Consider the following 20,369-nt stretch of genomic DNA (forward strand, 5'->3'; position numbering starts at 1 on the left):
TGGTCCCCTAATCCTTTAAGTGTCCCTTTCAGATATCCTTTCACGTACTCGTTCGAAATGGACGGTGGTATGGATGATGTTGATGTTGAGCTTTATGAACATAATGTATGTTGTATGGTAGAGATATGTGTTTCATCTTTCAACCATACAAATATACCACATCCACGGTAATCAGTCTATATCAAATAATATATGTGATTAGGGTCGTTGAAATTTAATATCGAATTAAAAAAAATTCTAAAATTATTTATAGGTATATATCGATCGTAGAAATAAATTACCCTAGTTGAATTTTGGCAACATAAAAAATATTGTCCCTTGTTTGGACCTTTCGTCGCAGTTCGTACTTTGCATTGACCTTTACCACATCTACATAGATGTAGTTGGTCCACCCACATGAAAAAATTACATGAATCTTGACGCTTGAAAAATTCTCTTCCAATATTTTTACCCGACTTGATTGTATATTTACCACAACTCTTTCCGTAAATTTCACAATTTGCTATTATGAATGGGGGCATAGAAAAAGTCATTTTTAACAGTAATTTAAATATCAAATAAGTTAACATAGCATCTAAATATATGACATTCATAATAATATATCAACTTGTACCACATACATAAACGTAACATAAAACAAGTACTACATCACTTGAAACATCAATTTAGGTTTTCAGTTTTGTCAAAATAGTTATTAGTTTTAGTTTTCAACTAGTTATGACATCCTTTGCTGTCTAGCCATTGTATTTGTAATTCTTAGCCTAGTGGCATTCATCTCTTTTGCCCTATTTCGTTGACTAGATTATGATATAGAATGATCAATGAGATCTTCATGTGGCAGATTCAAGTCATCTTCTGTAACTTTTAAATCATCACTCATCCCCACTAATTCAACATCAGTATATGCTTTTATCGAATATAGTTGTGTAGCCCACAACATACCAGTATGATTGATGCTTGAGCCTTCACTGGGAATTGGTGCATTAGCCTTAAATTTTGAAATTTGTTATTCAATACCCCAAATGTACGTTCAATGACATTCCGAAATGAAGAATGTCTATAATTGAACAACTCTTTTACTGTTATTGGGGATCTTCTACGCCCTTTGTAGTCCTATAGATGGAACATCTCACCCCTAAATGGTGTAAAAAATCCAAATTGGTTAGCATAACTATAGTCGACAACATAATATTTTCCTACAGACAAAAAATAATATACAGACAATACGTATACACTCAAATAAAAATCTAATATACTAGTATAAAGTTGATAACTGGAGGTGGACGTGGAAAACTCAATCGAGGATCACTCCTTGCCTGTTCAAGTACTCGATAATCATTTGCACTATCTTCCCATCCCGCATACACATATGTGAATCGCATATCAAATGAACATGCACACATCACATTTTAAATTGTGATCCCCTTTCGATTCCTATATCGAGTTTGATCCTCTCTTGGAACTATCGCATGGATGTGAGTACCATCTATAGTGCCAATACAGTGCTATGATATATAGTGATAATTAAATGATCACTACATGTATATAAATATTCATATATTTAATTATAAACATGTATCATATTAACAGATTTACCTTGAAAAAATGGTTGTATTTCGGGTTCTGTGCAATCTCTGTCAGTATCATACTGACGTCTGGCGATATGATTTTATCATTAGCTAGGCATTGCATTGCAATCAAGACAACATTGAATGTTCGACTAACTATTTCTCCGGAGTGGTTGAAATGATTTTGGGTGTCCCTATTACTTGAACCCTTTCCAACAATCCATAGGAACATTCTAAGCTGCTCATCCACTCGGATGTTGGTGTGTCTTTTAACCACCCCTATGTCTAACATAATCACATATCCTAAACTCTTGATAGCATCTCTTGGCATGCCCATTCAATACTTCATGTATCATGACAGCACATGAAAATACACTATCCCTACATGATTCCCGGATATATACAGCCTCACTTAGTAATTCAATTCCCATGTGAATGATCATATCTTCTTCACACTAGAAGTTTCACATAATGCATTTGACATAACTGCAACTAATTGACAACTACTTCTTAATTTCAAACAAATAATTGTAGAACGTAACAATCTGACACATCGTCTCAACCCAAAACACATGTTCAACATTATACACATCAATAAAGAAAAAAAAGAAGAAACAAAACACAAGTAGCCATCATCGAAAGTATTATCCTGAATCCAAAATTATCAAAAGTAATATTCAAACAGAACCATCAAAATTAGTTTCAACATTAGAATCAGTCAAAGGGCCCGTTGCCCCTAAACTACTCCAAGGCATCTAAAAGCCAAGTCCTCTTAATAGGCTCAGCACAGACAAATAACTCCCTCCAACTAGGATCTGCACACATACTACTGGTGGCCTTCAAGTATGTCTCCTTTGACATATCCGGTATGGAGGATAATACCGCCTCACATGCACTCACACTGAAATCTTGAGGACGAGATGCACCTTCCCCACCACGAATAGGAGATGTAACGGAAGTACTGGATGCTTTCTCAATTTTAATGGATAAATACTTCCCATACAAGTCCTTGACGTGGCTATCTCCCTTATTTACGCTCTTTTTTCTTCGTCCCATGGGTGTCCTATCAAGATTTCGCTTTATGGTGGTATGAGTTGGAGTAGGAGTATCCTCATGGAAGGGGTCAGTCATGCCCAAATGCACTAGGGTACTAGGAGATTCAAAGACTTGCTCAATATCAACACTATTGTCAGCTTCGTTGTAATCCAAATCTTGAGCACTATCAATCCCTAAGTTTCCTCTAGCATAGGCATCCCCAAATATCATGCTCAAATCTGGCCAGTTGTTTAGTCCATACTTCTTGTATTTTAACCAACCTCGATTTGCATGCATACGCAGTCATTGTATCACTAGTATAAAGTACTACTCATTGCAATATAATTTTGAAATAATTCAACTATCTAGTGAGATCTATAGTACCTGTATTGTCCTATCCCATACAGACTCATCATCAACTGTGACCGATTTTGTCATTGAGTTCCACCCAAATCCAGTTGTGTCAAGTAGTCTCTTGAATTGTTGGTACTCGTGTTTCAACTTGTTCATCTTGTTGCGTAATTGTTCTCTCCCAACTGTAAGATTTAAAGCCTGCTGAAATTGCTTTGTAATGTCCTCCCATATAGTTTTGTTAAATGAATTACAGGATTTGTGTCCATTTTTTACAGCTTCTTTCATTGCCTCAATGAAAACAGTGGTCTCAAGTTCTGACCACTTAACAGCAGGGATACTACTTCCAGACATAACAGCTAGACATTATGAGTTAGCGTAAAAAGTTAGCATACTAGGTTGAAAAAGACTGAACACTAAAAAAGAAAATAACAAAGTTCATGTGATACCAAAACTGTGTAACATTGATCCATCTAGAGAATCCATACTCACAAAAGTGGTTTCTCATGAAAAAAAAAAAGAGGGGGAATTCTTCAAAGCTTCACTTTCTGGCTGAAAATGGGATTTTAATAAAGTAATTCACTCCCACCTTTTTTTCTATCATGAACATTTGAACAAAATTCATAAAGTAAAAACTACACTGTTTCTGCAACAAATTACTCAAGAGGATATCAAAGATCTCTTCCCATATTGAGTGGCAATCCTAATCTCAATTTAAGGTAATATGACAAGTATTCCATGAGTACTGCTGGGTGTTACTAACTTATTATGTATAACCCAAATTTGTCAAGGGAAAGCTTATGGAGATTTGAGTCATTTCCATACTGAGTGGCAATCCTAATTTCAGTTTAGGATAATATGACGAGTATTTCCATGAATATTGCTGGGTGTTTTTGTGTTACTAATACTAAATATAACTCACGTTTGTCTAGGGAAAACTCATGGAGATTTGAGTCGAATGAATTTGCAATACACCCAACTTGAAGCAGAAGAACAAACATTTGTGCAACTGTTTCCTATTCTTTTCTTTTTTTCATCAGAAAAAAAAAATTGTATTCATTTCTTTATATAGATAATTACAACTAATTTGGCATTCATTCATTTATGAGACACATTAACATATGTCTGGAGTCTGGAAGTGTAATAGTATAGGGGAAATAAATGAATTGAAATCCACAACAAATGAACCTAATATGATATCCAACAAAAAATGCATGGGGATAGCATAAAAGGAAGGAAAACCTCAAGTCTTTGCAGGCAAATACAACTATTTTTTCACCCCAATAAAGGAACCTTATTCTAATATCCAACAACAAAATGATCATGCAATGGGTATAATCCTTAAATCCAGATTGAACCAAGACACTAAAATGGAGAAAAATTTCACAGAGAATATGAAATGTATCAATCCAAATATACAACCCAGATATCAGAGATACGAGCACGCAACCAATCAAACCACAATGAAGAGATCACAGTGAACCGAGGACATGTACCTGATTCTCAGGTGAAGAAGTCGACAGATGTGGGCGAAGGAGTATCTCTGTGCTGTGTGCCAAAAAAATAAAAATTTCAGTGAACTGTGCTCTGTTTGCTAGTGATTTCTCCCTCTCCCTCCTCACTATGGTCTCTCTCTCTCTCTCTCTCTCTCTCTCTCTCTCTCTCTCTCTGAATCTTCCTTTTAGGGTTTTCTCATAAGAGTTCAAGAAGAAGAAATCCGATTGGAATAGATGGAAAATAACGTAAATATGCAGCCAAATGAAGCACAAAGCTTAATAAAAAATATGTCTGTCGGACTTTACCTGCTCTGCGATTTGGGGAAATTACCTATGTCTTCCCTCTATGATCGATGTCACAGGGCTAAAGAGGAAAACGTATGTATACCTGATAAACGATTAGAGAATAAGAAGAAAGAGAATAGGTTTAGAAGACAAGAAGAAGAAATTTGAGAGGTTTTAAAGGTTGATTTTAGGGTTAAGAACAAATTTCACTTCCAAAATATGAAGCTCTAAACGCTGGAATCTGGAATCCCTCGTCGGTGGTCAAAACAACCCAAAAAAATTGGCCCCTTCACCTGCTTTGTGCTTTGTAATTGCAGTAGAAGAAGACGAAAGAAAAGATGTTAGAAGAGAAGAAGAAGAAAGAGGTTAGAAGATAAGAAGAACAAACAACAAAGCGGCTTACCTGCACTGGCGATTTCACAACTCTATCGCTAGAATCTGGCTCTAAACTCGATCTCTATCGCTGGAATCTGGAATCCGTCATCGATGGTTCAAAAACCCTTTGCCTATCCTCTGCGACTACCGTTGGAAACATATGAAAATGAAGAGGTTTAGAAGAGAAGAAAGAAGAAAGAGGTTAGAAGAGAAGAAGAAGGAGAACGGAGGTACTTGCACAGGAAGAAGAAATCGCTGCGTCCTCTTTCTGTGTTGCTTTGCTCTCTCGGGAACGAAAGTTCCAAATTTTTCCTTTTTTAACACCTTTGGAACGAAACTATCGACGGAACAGGCTTTTGTCGTTCCGTCTTTCCTCTTTCAAATCGTTTTTTTTTTCCAATTTTTGGTTCAAAAAAACTGAAACACAACATATGGTTGCCAAACAGATTTTTACGTTTTTCGGTTCCAATAGAGCGAAAAAATGGTAAAAACGTTTTTTTGGGACAATACAAACGGGCCCTTAGTAACCAATCAAGCTCGTCTCGGATTTGAAGTTTGAACCGGTTGGTTCAAGTTGGACCCACCGATGTGGCCAACTTTTGACATCCCCTTATCAGATGCTTACTTTTTTTCCGACCCAAGAGGGAAACCCTAGACTAAACTCGTCATTTCAGTTGGAGACCCTTGTCATCGAGTCGTTGAAGGACTCTTTTACCCTTTAACCCTATTGTGTTAATAAGCAGATGGCGGTGGATAGATTCGCAATATCGGAATCAAGTTTCCAAATCAGGGTCGTGAGCCGTGAGGTAAGAGAATAAAATGTTCCAACGCTAACAGTGGCAGGTTCACAATTTTGGATGAGGCAGGGCAGGAATAGCATCGTACGACTGATTCGTTTCCTCTGAAGTTAAGTTGTCCCTTTTAGCTTGCCGCAGTAATGGCGTAAGTGGAAAAAGTGCTAAATTCTCACTCACGGCGGCTCACACACTCTCTCGCTCATCCTCGAAATTATATTTCCTTTCAATCTGACGCAAGTTTTGCTGAAATCTATCGAAGATGTCAGGGGGTTTCTTCCGAGTAAGAATCTATTACTGTATTTTTTTTTTAATGTATATATTTTCTGTCAAATTGCGTAAATCTTCCGATCCAGTAGTTTCATTGTCAAAAGTATTGGTTTTTGAAGAATTCTTTATCGGATTTGAATTTTAGGGCACCTCGGCCGATCAAGATACTCGCTTCTCGAATAAACAGGCGAAGCTGTTGAAATCCCAGAAGTTCGCCCCGGAATTGGAGCATTTGGTTCGTTTTCGTATTATTCGTTGTATTTGAATAGTAGGCAGAAGTTAGGGCTTATTGTTCAATAAGCATCAATCCAAAACAATATTGTTCCTTTTGTACACACAGAAAAAAGAAAGAAAATCATCATTTTGTGTTTTTCTTTTTTGCTTTTTCAATTTTTGTGGCTAGGTGGACATGACTAAGGTGAAGATAGACACTGTTAAACCCTGGATAGCTAAGAGGGTAACAGAGCTTCTTGGATTTGAGGATGAAGTTCTGATCAATTTCATTTATGGCCTGCTGGATAGAAAGGTAAAAGTTGGTTTTATATGCATTTCTACTTCCCCCCCCCCCCTGTGGGATTCATCATTTTAAGTTTTGTCATTTGATTTGTTGTTTATTATTCTGATCTTGTCAAAGGAGGTGAACGGGAAGGAGGTTCAGATTCAGCTCACTGGATTCATGGAGAAAAACAGTGGAAAATTCATGAAAGAACTTTGGACCCTCCTTTTGAGCGCTCAGAAAAATGCCAGCGGAATCCCTCAACAGATATTGGATGCCACAGACGAGGAACTAAGGAAGAAGAAGGTTTGACATCATGTAAATTGTCATGGCATTGGTAGTTCCAATTGCACTGGATAATAGTTTATTTATTGTCTTACTTTTGTACATGGTCACCATAGGCGGAAGCTGATCGAATTACCCATGAAATTCAGAAGAGGAAAGAGAAAGAAGTAAGGGAGTTTGAGCTAGAGAACCTGAAGAAGATGGTAACTAGTTCATTTTATGCCACTTCATGCTTTTAGGGAACATTTGTTTTTGGTTTTAACTCCCGTTTATGTTTGTTCTGGCATTCAGCTTGCTTCTGCAATTATTTGGGTTCATGTCCTTCTTTGCCTCAAACTACTGTAGGACGGCGGTAATGATGACTCGAGGACCAATAATGCTGCATCTGATCCAACCTTGAGGCGTTTGCAGGCCAAAGGCTCCAGTGAAGAGAAAGAAGCTGACGAGAGGAATGGCTCAAGGAAGATGAACAGGTTAGATCTGAGAGTATTTCTTCTCTTGCATTATCTTTATTACTTGTTGAAAATAAATATCTTGATTACTCTCTGTCTGTTTCCACTTAGCTATCTTCCAACAGTGTATAATTTTCCGCATTCTGTTTTATCCAAGGTTCTAAATCTCGGTTTCGAGGCCAGTTGAGACCTTGGCTGAATCCGAGATTTCACAGGTTTTGTTTTGGTCAAAACCTGGAATTGTTTTGGCCCAGAAAGTGTTTAATTTATTACTTCTTCTTCTTCTTCTTCTTCTTTTTTTAACATGTTACACATATTCCATGAATTAGTTTCACAAAAAAACCACCCAAAATGGTACTGACCCTATTTGATAGGTTACGCTGAATGCTGTTATACACTAGCCGTATTGTAAGCATTGAGTCGACATATAATTTAGCTATTGGAAATGTAAATAATCTATTCAAACAATCGAAACATACATTAGCATGGAAAAACAAGCACAAAACACTCACTGCTCAATTCCACATGGAGTTTCTTGGCGGGTCCATTCCATGAGCTGTATATGATTGAATAAATAGTAGCTGCCCTTAGGAATGCACCTCACATGTATCCCATGACATGTTTTGGGTCCAGTTGTTCTGATAGTCCATGACTGTCCACTTATAAGCCTCATCATCAACATATCGAAGGTATCCTGACCTAGGGAATGGCTCGCTGAAACTGGGGTAGAGCCGGCACAAATGGATATGAGAAGATGTTGTCGACGGAAGATTACCCACCCCCATGTTTAGTGCTGGGGAATGATGTAGAAGATCCACCATGGCCACCACCATGGTCACCCTCATAACCACCATACCCTCCAAATGCTGAACAGGTGATCTCGAAAGATGGTCCACCACCATATGGTCCATATCCATCATACCTAGCACCTGAACCAACGCTTTGGAAGCCACTATTAATGTATGTGCTAGATTGGGGCTCACTCCTGTGAAGGATGGTGCATACCAATGCGCAAATTGTCCACTCTCACCCAAACTCATGGCTTCCATTGTGCTAGACAAGCTTGATACATCCCTACCCATTCCAATTGCCTCCTCCTCAGGTCTGAACTGCCTACGTGGACCTCAAGTGTAGCTTCTCTTGGTACGTGCACAATGATTCTTATCGTGCATGGCATGATCACACATAGTCCCCCTTGTAAATTTGATGGGCTTTGGTGTTGGCTCCAGATCCTACATCTTGTAGTCCTCCTCGCATAAGGATTCTAATCTATGACCATCATCATTATTGCCCCGCATTGGGAAGGTGTGTGAGTGCCATTAGAGGAATGGGACACTCCTCTTTGTCTTCATCTTTGCTAAGCTGAACTTTTCCCTCTGATGCCATATACTCCTCGCCATCAACACCCATTTATGAAGTAATTGGGTGTTGAGCTGACCCCGAGCCTCATCTAACACAGGCTCACCTCGATCCTTGACCCACTTATAAAGGGGATTCTCCTCATATTTTTCCAGCTGGAAGATTTCGCTTAACTCGATTGGTGTTGTATTTTTTTATCCATGCCAAGGCGTATGTGCTCCTCTTTCAATCTCATATTGTAATGTTCTGCCACTTCGAGTGTACAAGATTGAACATACTCCAGTTTCGCTCGCACCCGGTGGCAGAACATGTGTGGGTGAGCACTTTAACTGCTATCTTGGTTAGATTGGGTGAGTCTCTTTTTAATGTAGCAGCCATCATTCAGCTGCATAAGACTATAAGAGCTTTAAAGAGTATTGTTAGGTGATGGTAAATGATTATGGATACTTAAATATGAATGAAAAAACTATGGTGATGGGACCAACCAGTAGCAATGCCATTCCCAACCCAGAATGGTTGTTTCCCAGCCGAAACTTCTAGTGCCATCCCTAAAGTGTTTCATCTGTATCCATTTCAATGTTTGGTACAAGTGCTAGCATCAGTACCAAATTATAATTGTATAAGTTCTTAAGTGCCAAACAATTCCCTAGTCTCACCTTTGGATTGACAACAGATTGAGCATCGGCATTTGGCTCAAGCCTCTCCTCCACTTTTTGAAATGCATCTATTAGATCTTGTCTGATGCCAGGTCTGTACTTGTATTGGTACTTGGGATTGAGATAGTATGTTGAATACAAAGCTAACTTGTCTCATACCACACTTTCTCCTTAACATCTGTAGGGAAAATCCATGATTGTAAACAAAAATTGTCGTTTGTCTTACCCTCTCTAAAACCTCTCTCACAAGCCTATGATTCCCCATGGTCTTCAACATGAGATCGATGTAGTGGGCTGAACATACAACAACAACTACTCAGCCTTATCCCAACTAAATGGATGAGGCATAAAGTTTTTATTTAGGTATTCCACATTGAGCTGCGGATGGCATCCAAAAAAGTCGGTACCTGGGATCGTTCATCACTTTTTTCCCTGTCTTGTCGAAGTTGCTCCCATTTTTGGTGACAACCTGTATCGCATTCTCATCCCCACATCCTTTACCACCTCCTTCAGCAGCTTGTATACATATTTTGCATCCTTTTTCTACTTGGATGCATCCACAAACTTTAAAAAGATGGTCCTACCATGAACCATGATTCCATCACAATAGACCATAAAGTTGATGATGGACATGTGGGACCAGTCCAACCATCACACATTACAGTCACTTCATAGTTCTTCCACATTGGCTTCATCCCCTCAACAACTCCCGCTTGTGGTGGGGCAGGTAAACATCGTACATTTCATACCCTTTCACTCTTGGGCCGGCCTTACCTATCTCATCCAGCATGTTTTGATAAAATGGCCCTGTAGTGGCATGGGCTGGAATGTTGTGCTAGAAATCCCACTGGGAGAAAGCAACCCCCACTAGCCCTTTCACATTAGACCACATCTGTTTCAGCTTATTCTATTTCTGGTCCTATCTAGAAACGACGGTAGGATCCTATTGAAGGATCTCAATGGCTAGGTCAGGGATGGGGTGGGGTTGGGCTCTCACGTTGTATCTCCTCCTAAATGGAGTTGCAGGCTCTCTTTCAAGTCTCAGCCTCCTCCTCTCCTTGTGGTTGTGGCTTTGGCTCTAGCTCTAGCTCTACTAGTGCCTGGATAGATGATCCAGCTCCCATGGCCATTTGCAACAATCTCTCCTACCTAGTCCTAAAGGTAGCTATGCTTGCTACGCTTTCCCTCAGTTGTGCAGCCTCTTTCACTAATTCTGTTTTATCCCAATCAGGCTCCTCACTATTATAATCCTCCTTCCCCAACTCAGCCATCCTCTCTAGACATGCATCTTGAAACTCTTCCTTGGTTGGTTGGCTGGCTGGCTGCCTGGCTGCCTGGCTGCCTGGCTGCCTGGCTGCCTGGCTGCCTGCCTGCCCTCTTGTCCTTCCTTTTCTATACACCACCCCTTATCATCGTCGTCGTGGCCTTCTTTATCTCACTTGGAACACTAGGGCAGCCCATGACATTTTTGTCACCACCAACAAGATGCCACTTCAGTCTAGTGGCCCACCACCCCCAATTTTTTTCTTACAGTAATTGCACTGAGATTTCTTTTTGTCGGCTGAAAGGGGTATCCCATGCCTCCATGCAACGTCCCCGCCTTCCACAACCATTATGCACACTAGTTGGTATACTATTGCAACAATAATACAAAGATTATTAACATGTAGAAAACAAATAAGGCTCCTAAAAGCGCAACAAAGCATGTTCTAATTTCCCCCCTAAGTCATATTTTATGCCTAATTAAAAATTTGTAATTAATTGATTGACTAAAATTAACTAACTTACATCACATTATTAATCAATTTCAGCTGAAAACATGTTTCCAATATGTATTTTTTTTCTTCCATTTTGCAAAATAATTTAAAAATTCTGAAAATTAAGAACAGAAAAAATCCTGACTTTGTCAAGCCATAGATCGGCCAACAGTGTTAAACAATTATTAATTTGAAGTTAATCCATCATATGTTACCCCTCATTTTTTCAGAAGTTGTTGCGGGAAAATCACTTTTAAAAAAATAATATTCAATTGATTATTCAACGACCTGAAAAATAATCCGAGTCCGTGAAGTTGTAGATCGGGCCATTTTATCTAAAATATAAACAATTGAAACAAATCTACCATGTCTATTAGTATATTCTTCCAAAAAATTGGATTTGGGGAAAAAGGCATTACCTTCAAACTCCAATCAGCAATCCAATGTCTAGAAGGGTTGATGCGTATGAAAATGCACGAAAGTGGTGATCAATGAAGTATTTTGGGCAAAAAATCCCAGTTTTGGCAAAAAACTCGTTCCCTATGTTGAAACCTCGAGTTCTCTGTCGAAATATATCAAAACAGATATGTTTCGATCAAGTTGAGGCATTATACCGGTTCAACCAGGTTTCGAGTTGAAACCCATGGAAACTTGATGAACCCATTTCAACCTAAGGTTTTGTCAATACCAATACATCTTGGTCAAAACTGCATGTTTTGTCCGAGATTTTGAACCATTGTTTTGACACCTTTGTTTTTTTCTGTACGGAATTTTTTGTGTTTTATCAATTGAGTCAAATTGAGCAACTTTGAACAGGTAGCATGGGACCCTGATATGGAATTAATCCCCCTTTTTCCATTTTGTTTTTGGATATTTTTGAAGTGGTAAATGGTTGTTGTTTTACGGAATTGTGTGCAGTATGTTGGACAGAATGATCAAACCATGGTGGACTATGATGTCCCTACTTGTTCGATGTACCCAAGCCTAGTCTTGTGCACATTGAACAGCTTGATTGCAAAAATTCTACAGCTTTTATTTCCTTCTACTTCTTTGGAGGTGGGGTTGGAGAATGTATGTTTCAAGGCCTATTTAAGGAGGTAGTAGCAGCAATGTTGCTTCCCAAGATGATGGAATAAGAGAACCCATTGATGGAGGAGGCTTTAAGGTTGAAGAACGTATGTCTTGAGTCATATTTAAGGAGGTAAAGCAGCAATGCTACTTCCCAAGAGAATGCCATCTTGGATCTCTTAAATTGACATGTAGGTGATGTAGCCAACCCAGAAGATACCTTTCTAACGAACGGTCAGAGCAACCAAATTAGCCCTCCATAGCTTGGAAATTGGCTGCCAGACTGGGATTACAAAACATTTTCTTGTTACTGTTCATTATTATTGAGCATCATGTAATGCATTGTTAAATTATTCTTTGACATGGTGATTGGTGAGCTTAGTTTTATCCCACTACTGTTGTAGGGCATAAGTTGGGCATTGACTTCTACTCTAAGTTTTTCCACGTTGAGATGGGCAGGAGATGTTAAGTAGAATTGATGGTATGCATGTTTAAACTTATCTAGCCCCAAGTATGAAATATTTTTTTGGGTCTGCTTAACAGGGCATCCAAATCTCCAAATTCAGTGGACCGTTCCCTTTCTAATCGGTATGTGAGTGTTCTAATCTTGTATGTAGTGATATATTGCCATTCTTTGACTTCCTTTACATGATGAATCATGTGTTGCTTCTGCTGCAGCTCTCCTTCCAGGTCAGTCAGCAAGTCATTTTCCAATTCGAGGAGTTACTCAGCGTATGTTTTCTTTTTATCCAGCTTGCCATGACATTTGCTTAGATTTTGTGTAAATCAGTTGACTGTATTTAGTTTGCATCATTTAATGTGTTTTTTGGCTTCACTTGTTCCAGCACATGAGTAAGAGTAGCTATAATGTAATTTGCTCTTCTGATTTTATTTTCATCAATTATTTTACTTGACTTAATGTGTACCTATCTCAGTGAAAGGTACAGATCAAGGAGCCTGTCCGATTCTCCTCAGCCACGAGGCCGCTTTATTTCCCCTGAAAGGCAGTATCGATCTCCAAGGAGGCGTTCTGTTTCTCCTCGTCAGTGGCCTTCACCACGAAAACCTCGTTCTCCTTTAAGGCGCAGATTACATCATTCTAGACAGAGGTCGCCATCATATTCTCAGCGTAGATCCCTTTCTCCTGTGCGCCGTAGACTACCCTCTCCATCAAGACGTAGATCACCATCCCCTGTGCGGCGTCGATCTCCTTCTCCTGTGCGGCGTCGATCTCCTTCTCCTGTGCGGCGTCGATCTCCTTCTCCTGTACGGCGTCGATCACGTAGATCTCCATCACCTGCACGACGTAGGTCTCCTTCTCCTGTGCATCGGAGGTCTCCATTGGGTGTCCGCAGGAGGTCACCAACTACTTCCCGTCGGCGGTCTCCTCCTAGGTGGAATTCCCCATCACCAGTTCGGCGCAGGTCACCTTCTCCATTGAGGAGGAGATCTCCTCCTCCTAGGTCCCCTAGACACAGGAGGAGGTCACCATTGCGTTCACCAAGACTGAGATATAGGTATTTGAAATTTAACATGTTTTCAATGTTTTCTCCCCCCCCCCCCCACCCCCGCGGGTGGAACTGTGCTTCAATCAGAGAGTGCATGTGCAGGAGTCGTAGTCCATATAGAAGCCGCAGTCCTGCATATAGAAGTCGTAGAAGCTTGAGTAGGGACCGCGATGGTAGAACTAATGGTGTGGAATCCAGAAGTACTCGTGACAATTATGTCTCTCTAAGGTAGATGCTGTTGCAATGTCCTAGATAGGTTTCTGTTTGATGTACATAGTTTTTTGTACTCTCTTTTCTGGGAACCACTGATTAGTTATCTTTTACAATCTCATAAAACCTGTAACAGGGCCCGTGGGAAAATGTCTCCTGTTCGTCATGCTCCAGATAGAGAGGTTGAGCGACTAGGTCAGGCACGAAGGGGATTGGACACAGAGTCTCGCCAACCACCAATTTCATTGAGGTCACCACAACGGGATCCTAGTGACCAAAGCAATGCCGACCGCAAAAGGCCTGCTTTGGCTCATACACCAGAGTTTTCTCGAAGTTCATTAGAGTCTTCACCACATGTGGGGAAATTGAGCCCTCATGAGGATAGGTCTGTTTCATGGTTTTGGTCCCAGTATTATGGCATTATATTCTTTTCTTTTTCTGTTCTTAGTTTGTCTGCTTACTTTTATGTACTACCTAAGGGTCTGCAGCTCATCTGAGAGTCCTCTGAGACAAGGGAAAGAACGGGTGAGTCGTCATGGCAGTGCAAGTCCTGTGAGGCGGCCAAGGAAACAGACAGTTCATCGTGACAGCTCAGAAACAAGTTCGGTGGAAGAGATCAGTCAGGCCAGGTTGAATTTCACATTGACTACTTCCTTCTTTTCTTGTTGGAATTTGGACCTCATAATCATGCTTCAAACTGTTCTCTTTGCTAGTTCAGTATATATAATGTATTATGCTTGACTTCTGTATTTCAGGGAGGATAAGAATTATAGGAATAATTCTTTAGACAGACATTTACCCACATCTGGCAATAGGAAAAGTTCTTCTGTGAAAGACTTCCGTCATGAAGAGTACTCACCTGAAAGAGTTGATGGTAATCGGTCTGCTGAAGCTAGGGGTCGTCCAGATAACACAGAATTGAGAAAGAAATACCAGGACAAAAGGAGGTATGTCGTCATCTCACTAGTTTGCACTCGTGTGAAATCTGTTAGAAATAATGATGTCTTAATTTTTTGTGGCAGTTCGAAAGCTTCAATGGGGACTGGTCATTCTGAGAGTCCCATCCCAAAAGAATCTCCTATGTTAGTTGGTATTGAGTATGGGCCTGGGAGGCCGGATGGTGGAAGTGATGTTCTGGATGGACGGCGACCAGTGAATAAACATGGAAGAGATTCTCCTTCACTAAGTGAAAGAGTACAGAAATCATCCTCCAGAGAAGGTAATAAAGCAGATGAGGGAAAGCATTCTTATTCAAGCAAGGCTGAAGACAGGAACCGGCATGACAAGACAGAAGTTGTTCAGAAATCATTGAAGAAGGTTGATAGGAAGAATCGTCCTGGTGATTCTGATTCTGATTCAGATAAAAAAGAGAAATTCAGATCTGATTACGTAGAAAAGAGAAAGCGTAAGAGGTCAAGTAGGCATGAAACGGCTTCAGATGATAATGCATCTGATGATTCTGAAATTGATGAGAGGAAGGAGGCCAAGAGAAGAAGGAAGGAAGAAAAGAGATTGCGGAAAGAGGAGAAGCGGCGACGGCGTGAAGAACGGCACCGTAGAAGGGAAGAACGCCGTGCAAGCAAGCTGAAAGCCAAGTCAGTGGACACAGTCACTCCACCTTCAGATTTTGAAAAACTCCGAAATGATGCTGATGATTCAGAACGTGAAGTTGATGCCAGGAAAGAGTCGAATCCAAGCGACACTGAAGAGACACTGTCAGAGCAGAAAAGGCTTGAAATTGAGCTCCGAAAGAAGGCTCTAGAATCGCTAAGAGCAAAGAAGGGCATCAGTCACTAAATTTGTTCTTGTTTTGGATCAACTTTCAGTTTTTATTTTTATTTTTTTTTTCCTTTTGTTCAGAAGTATTTGTTAAATTTTAATACTAAGAAATATTTGTTAAAAATGGGATTTTTCCTGTTATATGGCATAGTTGTTTAATGCACAGTCTGTGTTTACTGCTGGCAGCTTTTCTGGATAAATGAAGATTCCTGAGCTATACTAGATGTGCAACTATGTGCAGAACTTGCTCCTAGATTTTCTGGTAATATTTGCCTTCCCTTTGTTGGGAATTTGGTTTTTTTTCTTAAGGAGTTACACTGTATGGATATGAGAACATCTCAACAAACTGAAGGATTCTTATTTCTTGCAATTTGCCAATATATTATAATTTTATTTGGAATTCAGAACTTACTGTAGCATTGAACTATATGCTGTGCTATGTAAGTTAAAGAAATAGATACACGAATCAAGTAAACACGGTCGATCAGATTGCATATAACTAGAGAAATAAAACCTAGAGGTCTTGGAAGTTTTTTCTAATCTGAGGTGAATACTAAATGAGCTTTGTGGTTGATTGATAGATGAGAATACTGTCAACTAGATGACTTGGTTGAGCAGGGCCTTGTGCAGAACCAGTTTTTGTACATCAAATCAGGTGATATGTCATACATGCTTTATGGGATTTTTAGAAGGAAGACTCCAATCTCTATTGGCTTAACCTCATCTTAATAGTTGAGCTGTCTTGTATTGTATTACATTATATTATACTATGGTTTAACCTCTGTATGGTTGGCAGCTTGACAGTGCTGGGGACTTTGTTTTTTAAATTCACCAAGATGATACATGCTTCCAAGTCATCCTATCTTGATCTTGATCTCGATCTCAGTCTTAACTTACTGTGGAGAGCATCACAATGTATGTATAAGTGCTGATAATTTTTTTAAAAATTCTATCAAACTTATTTTTCATTAAATTTTGAAGTTTATAGTGCTGGTACTTACCATGCATGTTTATTTGTTTATCTCCTCCCACTCACCCACCCCCCCTCTTTTGATTGGTGGGATTCTGCTATTGTGGTGTCTTACTGACCAAAATTTGGATGTAAATTTCTTATTTTGTGCCCTTGTCCTATTTACAATTAAGAAATACACTTTGGTAATTTGCTTGTTGCCTTCTGTTTTGTTTTTATTTTTTTATTTTCCCCCCTTTTTTAGTTTCTATTCTTTTGTCGAACTGTTCCTGTTGCACTCGTAATAATATATGAAATTTGACATGGTCATGGCTGACATGAACTATTCAGCGCCCATGGCCGAAAGTATGTAGTCTTGTCAGACCTGACCTGCTACAGGGGCATAACATCATTGCTGCAATTTTTTCCTCATGTTGCTCCAAAAACGCGGTAGTTCACCTTTACATAGTGCAATATTGATCCATGCAGTTTGTTTGGTAGAACTCAAAGAACTCTGCGATAAAAATACATGGTGCAAGGTAATGTTGTACCATTGCAGCTTTGTATTTGTATATGTGAGGTTTATTATATCAGTGTTATTTCTCACTGCATGCCTGACTGTGTCTGCATGTCCTAAATCTAGCATTCTTCTGTTCTATGAGATAACTATTTATCAATGATGGTTAATCCCATGGGCCACACTATAGTGGGAAATGAGGCTAGGCATTATTTGACTTTTATGCATAGGAACTAGAAACTGGAATTTGTATGTAATAATCTAGAAACCAAATCATGAATCTGTCCTCTTTTTTTTTCCCCTTTCTTCAAACAACAATGGAAGGAAAATCGGGTTGGGAATCTTATATTGTGGGAATTCCTGCATTTACACCATATGTGGCAAGTAAGTTGTCAGCATGAGCTGCCAGAGGAATCTAGTCAATTTCTGGGACTTTTGAGCATTGGAAAGTTGAAGTATGCCATAAGTGATGTAGAAAAGTCACTTAAAGGGTTTATTTTATTGGAAATAAACATTGGGTTGGGTTATGTAGGTGTTGGGCCTTTGATCCCAAGGGTTTTCTTTATAATAGGCCACTGTAATTGTCCCTAAATATGGGTAGAAAATAGGAAAATGAGATTTAATTCATTAGTTTAGTTAGAGTCCTGTTTTAAATCAATTTTCTTTGTTATTTCAGTTCCTAGTTAGTTTAGGTTTCCCAATTAGTTTAGGATTGGATTATGCCTATCATTTTTAGTGTTTGAGTTTGTTTTGAGTCTTCTATATAAGTTTGTAAGGGGCTACAACATTGTACATGAATTGATTAAGGGTAATGCTTTTGGAAAGTGAGTTTCCCCCCAGAAATGATGTGTTCAATGTCCAATGGTCCATTTCAATTTATCTTTGTGAGATGATTGTGCAAGATGCCTTCCAGTAGCATGGATTGATGTATGAATTGGTTATAGAGGAATGCCTTGTAAGAAATCTAATGGAAAATTCTGGTTCAAAAGAGGGTATAGAGGACTTGTAAGAAATCTTCAACGGTGCATTTCAACTTCATTACTTGATTTGTTTTAATTAGAGTTTCACATCTTATATGACATTTTTGAGACAGTCTATACAGTCTATCACTCAAGTCTACAGCAAATGCCGTTGAAGTCATGTTATTGTGTCAGTACTTGCCTAAGTTGAAATACAAGGTAGGGACTGGTGTGAGTCTCAGTAACGTAAAGGTGATCCTGTCAGTTGACAGTTTCTTGTGTTAAACATTTTGTTTGGGATATTAGTGGAAAATTCCAGAGTATAGATAGATGTGGAAGGATCCTTCTAAGATTATTGGGGTTGTTTCATCTGACAAGGTGAAGATGCCTATGCTGCTGAATGCCTAAATATACTATAGATGTGACTAAAAATAAAAGTTCGCGAGACTTGGTTTGGACCTAGTTAAAATGACGGCTGGAGTGGGACTTGGTAGCAATGGAAGAGGATTGTAGTGCCAAATTTGAAAAGCTTCAGAAGATTGGAATGCAGGATCATACATTTATTCCCAAGCAGGGTTTCAAGTATCGGGATTGGTTCAGGTGGGCTGATGCTGATTCCTGTCAATCCTGCTCGTTTGATCCATGTACGGAAACTAAGGTTAGGGTTATGTGCTGATTCGAGTCAATTTCTCACTGATCCTGGCCAATTCTGTCTGGCATTTTTGGACACTGACCATGGTGCTGACTCAAGCACTTGAGCACTCTAACTCCATGGTGTATCCATGATCGTAGATCAGAGGAAAAGAAAACCACGGACAGATGCTAAAAGGATTTAGTTATAGTGTAGGAAAACCTATCATAAGAAGGTAATAAGCCCATAACTACAAGTATGGTATATAATGATAATATAATTTCTTTCTGATAGGTAAGCCCAAGGAACTTATGACCCCTTGATTGTGAGGTGGTGGTCCTTGCCAACTGAGCTACCCCCTTCGGATATATAAATTATTTAGTTGCAAAGACTCGGCTCAGTTTAAATAAGCCTAATCCCAAGTCTCAACCCAGTAGTCCTGTTTTGCCGTTCCCCCTTATTTTATCCCATAGAATTAACTAAATCGTATACAACATAGTTTATGCTACTAATAAAAATGTTAATATTAAGTTTATGTTATTGACATCATATTAGTATTATGCAACATAGTTGGAAAATTAGGTTTTGACTCAGGCAAAGAATTGAAATATGGGGGAAACCTGGTCAAGAGTCAAGTAGACCTGTCCACTGTAAAATGTAGACCAAACTCGGTCGTCAAATGAAACTCCTTTCTCTCTCTTTCTCTCTCTCTCTCTCTCTCTCTCTCTCTCTCTCTCACACACACACACACACACACACACACACACGGTATCTATCTCCCTCTTTCTACACCAGGACAAGACTTTGCCCATGGGTTGCTGTCTAAATCTCACGGTGAGGGGTTGGCTGGTGTTTTGAAAGAGCTGCCCACTGATGTCAAGGGTGATGATAGTAGTTTCTAATTTCTTAGGAAGAAACTCAAACCCATTGGAGATATGATGAAGATATCACCTACCAAGGGAGGCATATTCTGATATCTGAGCCATCCTATGGCCCCCTTGGAAATTCTCTCTAAGGAACACAAGAGAATAGTCCCAAGAGGAAAAAAAAATTGTGGAGTGGGGAAGAAAGATATGAAAATTTACATTTACAACAACGAGAGGCATCAAATAGAGGAACTTGTGATGGGACTTTGAAGAGGAAAGTGATTATAGACTAGAACTCTCATATAAAGAGTTCATAATTATTTTACGAGTTTAATAAACGGAATGTGGATGGTGATTCTAAAGCTGTTTTAGTTCCAACAAGTGATGGATTTCCTAATGAAGGCAGACCCAGAAACACCTTTATGGAGTGTGTGTGTGGAAGTGTTTGATTGGATGCCCAACAGGGATTTCGTCTCATGGAATACTGTAGTTGCTGGACTTGCACAGAATGGGATCGCCCTTGAATTTTGGTATGATTCGAACATGGACTTCAGGAGGGGTTAATTTTTCATGGGATAGGTTGTGTTTGTTGATTAGGTTTTTCAGAAATGACTTTGCTAAGCGTAGGATTCACTTTGGTTTAAGTTCATAGTGTAGATCTCTATAAATATAGCTTCTGAAGATATTTTATTTGTAATGAGTT

The 20,369-nt window shown here is 39.3% G+C and overlaps 1 protein-coding gene across 4 annotated transcripts; it reads left to right on the forward strand.

Moving 5' to 3' along the window:
* The first annotated feature begins 5,877 nt into the window (after positions 1–5,877).
* Positions 5,878–16,903, forward strand: LOC122057837 (serine/arginine repetitive matrix protein 1-like). Of its 4 annotated transcripts, none has more exons than XM_042620146.1 (16): positions 5,878–6,187; positions 6,320–6,409; positions 6,578–6,700; positions 6,809–6,976; positions 7,072–7,158; positions 7,301–7,428; positions 12,791–12,835; positions 12,926–12,979; positions 13,183–13,764; positions 13,858–13,983; positions 14,102–14,350; positions 14,445–14,594; positions 14,721–14,912; positions 14,988–16,006; positions 16,326–16,399; positions 16,541–16,903. In XM_042620146.1, exons 1-14 carry the CDS (start codon positions 6,167–6,169, stop codon positions 15,760–15,762), a joined length of 2,790 nt encoding a protein of 929 aa, XP_042476080.1. In that variant the 5' UTR covers positions 5,878–6,166; the 3' UTR covers positions 15,763–16,006; positions 16,326–16,399; positions 16,541–16,903. The 4 variants fall into 4 exon arrangements, with proteins under 4 accessions (XP_042476080.1, XP_042476083.1, XP_042476084.1 ...); XM_042620149.1 differs by having other exon boundaries at positions 12,926–12,937; XM_042620147.1 differs by having other exon boundaries at positions 5,879–6,187; positions 14,454–14,594.
* Positions 16,904–20,369: the final 3,466 nt, after the last annotated feature.

The sequence above is a fragment of the Macadamia integrifolia genome, chromosome 12, assembly GCF_013358625.1.
Source record: "Macadamia integrifolia cultivar HAES 741 chromosome 12, SCU_Mint_v3, whole genome shotgun sequence".
NCBI classification, from domain to species: domain Eukaryota; kingdom Viridiplantae; phylum Streptophyta; class Magnoliopsida; order Proteales; family Proteaceae; genus Macadamia; species Macadamia integrifolia.

Coding starts and splice junctions, on each gene's coding strand:
- LOC122057837 (XM_042620146.1), top strand. CDS start 6,167: ATGTCAGGGGGTTTCTTCCGA. Junction 6,188..6,319: donor TGTCAGGGGGTTTCTTCCGA/GTAAGAATCTAT, acceptor TTTGAATTTTAG/GGCACCTCGGCCGATCAAGA. Junction 13,984..14,101: donor GACAATTATGTCTCTCTAAG/GTAGATGCTGTT, acceptor AACCTGTAACAG/GGCCCGTGGGAAAATGTCTC.